The sequence below is a fragment of the Pundamilia nyererei genome, unplaced genomic scaffold (assembly GCF_000239375.1).
Source record: "Pundamilia nyererei isolate P.nyererei 1_Seehausen unplaced genomic scaffold, PunNye1.0 scaffold00220, whole genome shotgun sequence".
NCBI lineage: Eukaryota > Metazoa > Chordata > Actinopteri > Cichliformes > Cichlidae > Pundamilia > Pundamilia nyererei.
In genome coordinates, this window is record NW_005187621.1 from 403,626 (window position 1) to 406,165 (window position 2,540).

Here is a 2,540-nt window from a genome sequence, read left to right on the forward strand (position 1 = left end):
GTGGACAAAATACTCATTTGCCTAATAATTCTGCACTCCCTGTATGCGGTGCGCATAGATGCACACCTTTTAGCATTGATGGTGCCTTTCCAGATGTGCAACCTGCCAGTTCCATAAGCACTGATGCACCTTCATAGAGAGATGTAGGCTTTGAACTAAGCGTTAATAACAAGCCTAATGATGCCATCCTCTTCAGTCCAAAGTGTGTCTAAACATTCGATTTGTTTTCTTTGTTCTAATGTGAACAACATATGGGTTTGTGAGCTTTCTAGATCCTTTCATTCTATTTATACATTCATTTTACACGGTCACAGTTCAGTTTCCCTCAACTCAAGCACTTCAGAACATTATGGAGAATGTAAAAGTCAGTAGTGAGGGCCATGCAACCTTTCTCCGTCATGTCTTCCTCTTCTTTCACTGCACTCACTGTTACCAACAGTTGGGTGTCACTGCTTCAGCCTTGATCACATTAACCACACACTGCCTAGATTATCTTAAAAACTCAACATCACAGCTTGTCTCTTGTGTTTTCAGGTCCAAATGATCCTTCAGTTTCCAAAATCAAACAAACACTTAGAGGCAAAACCTGTCCGGACTCATTCAGCTCGAATGAAATGATCGATGTGGTCATTCTGCCCGGTGTTACAATAAAGTTTAACATCAAGGTATCCATGAAAAAGATGATTTAGGAGGTCTAGCTGATTAAGATGACAACGTTTCTATTTATTCTCTATTCTGACTGAACCATTTCTTTAAAAAAACAAACAAACAAAGTTGTACACTTCTGCTTTCATTTTGGACAGAAACAGACTGAAAACTAAGTATCAGTGACTTTTGACAGATGACAGTGTGCTAGATGTGGAGCTGTGATTATGCTAATCTCTTTTTTAATAAAGCAAACACTGTAAATTTGATTATTCATTTTATTATCACATTAAGAAGAGTTTATCTACAAGCCGACAGCAACAAACACATTCCAGCTTTAATCGAGCTAAATGTGTAATTAGAGTATATGCAGATGATGCAATGATTTAAAGGGCTGATTCCCTTTGAAACTTTGATTATAAATTATGACTTTATTCATAAAGGAAGTGAAAGCTTATTACAAAAGGAGTGTCTGGAAGTGGTATAATCAGATATGAGGAATGTCTGATACTGTAATACTGAAAACAGACATACAAAAGAGCTAAATAACGAGAAAAATTAGGTTTTAAAACAAGTGGGAGCACAGACACCAGTTTAAGTAACAAAATTCAGATTTGAGAGAAAGAAAAACACTCTGAAGTGTACGAACCTGTTTGTTCTCCACATAAAAAGACTGTGTGCTTCCTGTGAACTCCAGTTTTACAAACAATTGACGGACCTGCTTCTGTTATTGAAAAAAAACAAAACAAACTTGTGGTCTTCTACATGTGCCATATGTTTGTGGACACAGCTGGCAGTGAGGAGAGTTAAAGTAATCTGATTGTTGTGTAGATAAAGCACGATTTCAATCTGCCCCACAGCCCTCAGATGCTGACATGAGCAGCACGTTAATACCAGACATATAGCAGACGTGTCCACATACTTTAGGCCATTCACAGCTGTGCACAAAGAGTGAGTAGTATCATGTGGAGAACAAGCAGACGCCAAAGAAGAAGAGAAACAAGAGTGTTGTGCTCTGTGTTTGGCAAGTGAGGAGTGAACGTATCGAGTGCATTTGCAGCTGCTCATCTGAAGCTGCTTCAGTCTCTCTCAGAGAAGTTTTCCTTTTCTTTGGTTTTTGGCACACGGTCGCGTTGCCGCTGAGCTCAGAGTACGCAGCAGTGCTTCTTCTTCTTCTTGCCACTCGGCCAATTTTTGTCTTTACTCTCAGACATTTTCTTCTTGCGGACCTCCCTCATGAGGTCAAAGAACACCTGCAGACAGATTACATGGAATAACTGTTGGTCAGAGCCTTGTCTCAAAGGTCAGAGCTCTTTGTTTTGTTTCTTTTGTTCTCTACCTTGTCCACATTGGCTCTCGTCTTGGCTGAGGTCTCCACGTATTGGACGCCCCACTCGCTTGCCTTTGCCGTGGCCTCTTCAGCAGAAACCTGCCGCCGATCCTCCAGATCTGACTTGTTCCCCACCAGAAGGAGAGGGATGGCCTCCTCTTCTTTCACCCGCAGGATCTGCTCCCTGAAAATACAAGAGAGATTTTCAAAGTACAGGTCACTCTACATTAATGGTCCTCAAAGTTTCTTTGAGACAAGACTATTAAACGTTGATGCCCTCATTAGTCTGTTAAAGTAAATATTCTCATTTTATCAGTGGTAGAAAATGAAGCTGCAGTTCTTAGAATGTCAACAAGAGGCTGGGTCCAACAGTGAGTCAATCTCCACTACAGACGTGCAGTAACGCACTACAAGTAACACGTTACTTAATCTAATTACTTTTTTCAAGTAACGAGTAATGTAAAAGCTTACTATTGCAAAAAGTAATTAGATTACTGTTACTTTCCTGTAAGCATGCTGCGTTACTAAACTGTCGTGATTTTGTTTGTGAGAGTGTCTCATGACA

General features: G+C 40.2%; 1 protein-coding gene across 1 annotated transcript in view; it reads right to left on the minus strand.

The window, feature by feature from the left end:
• Positions 1–909: 909 nt before the first annotated feature.
• The window catches only part of LOC102211259 (ras-related protein ralB-A-like), a 7,505-nt gene continuing 5,874 nt past the window's right edge, over positions 910–2,540 (minus strand). Inside the window, exons 4-5 of the mRNA XM_005748368.2 lie at positions 1,985–2,159; positions 910–1,898 (exon numbers count right to left, since the gene is read on the minus strand). Coding sequence (XP_005748425.1) covers positions 1,791–1,898; positions 1,985–2,159 — 283 coding nt within the window. The 3' untranslated portion in view covers positions 910–1,790. The remainder of the gene's footprint in view (positions 1,899–1,984; positions 2,160–2,540) is intronic.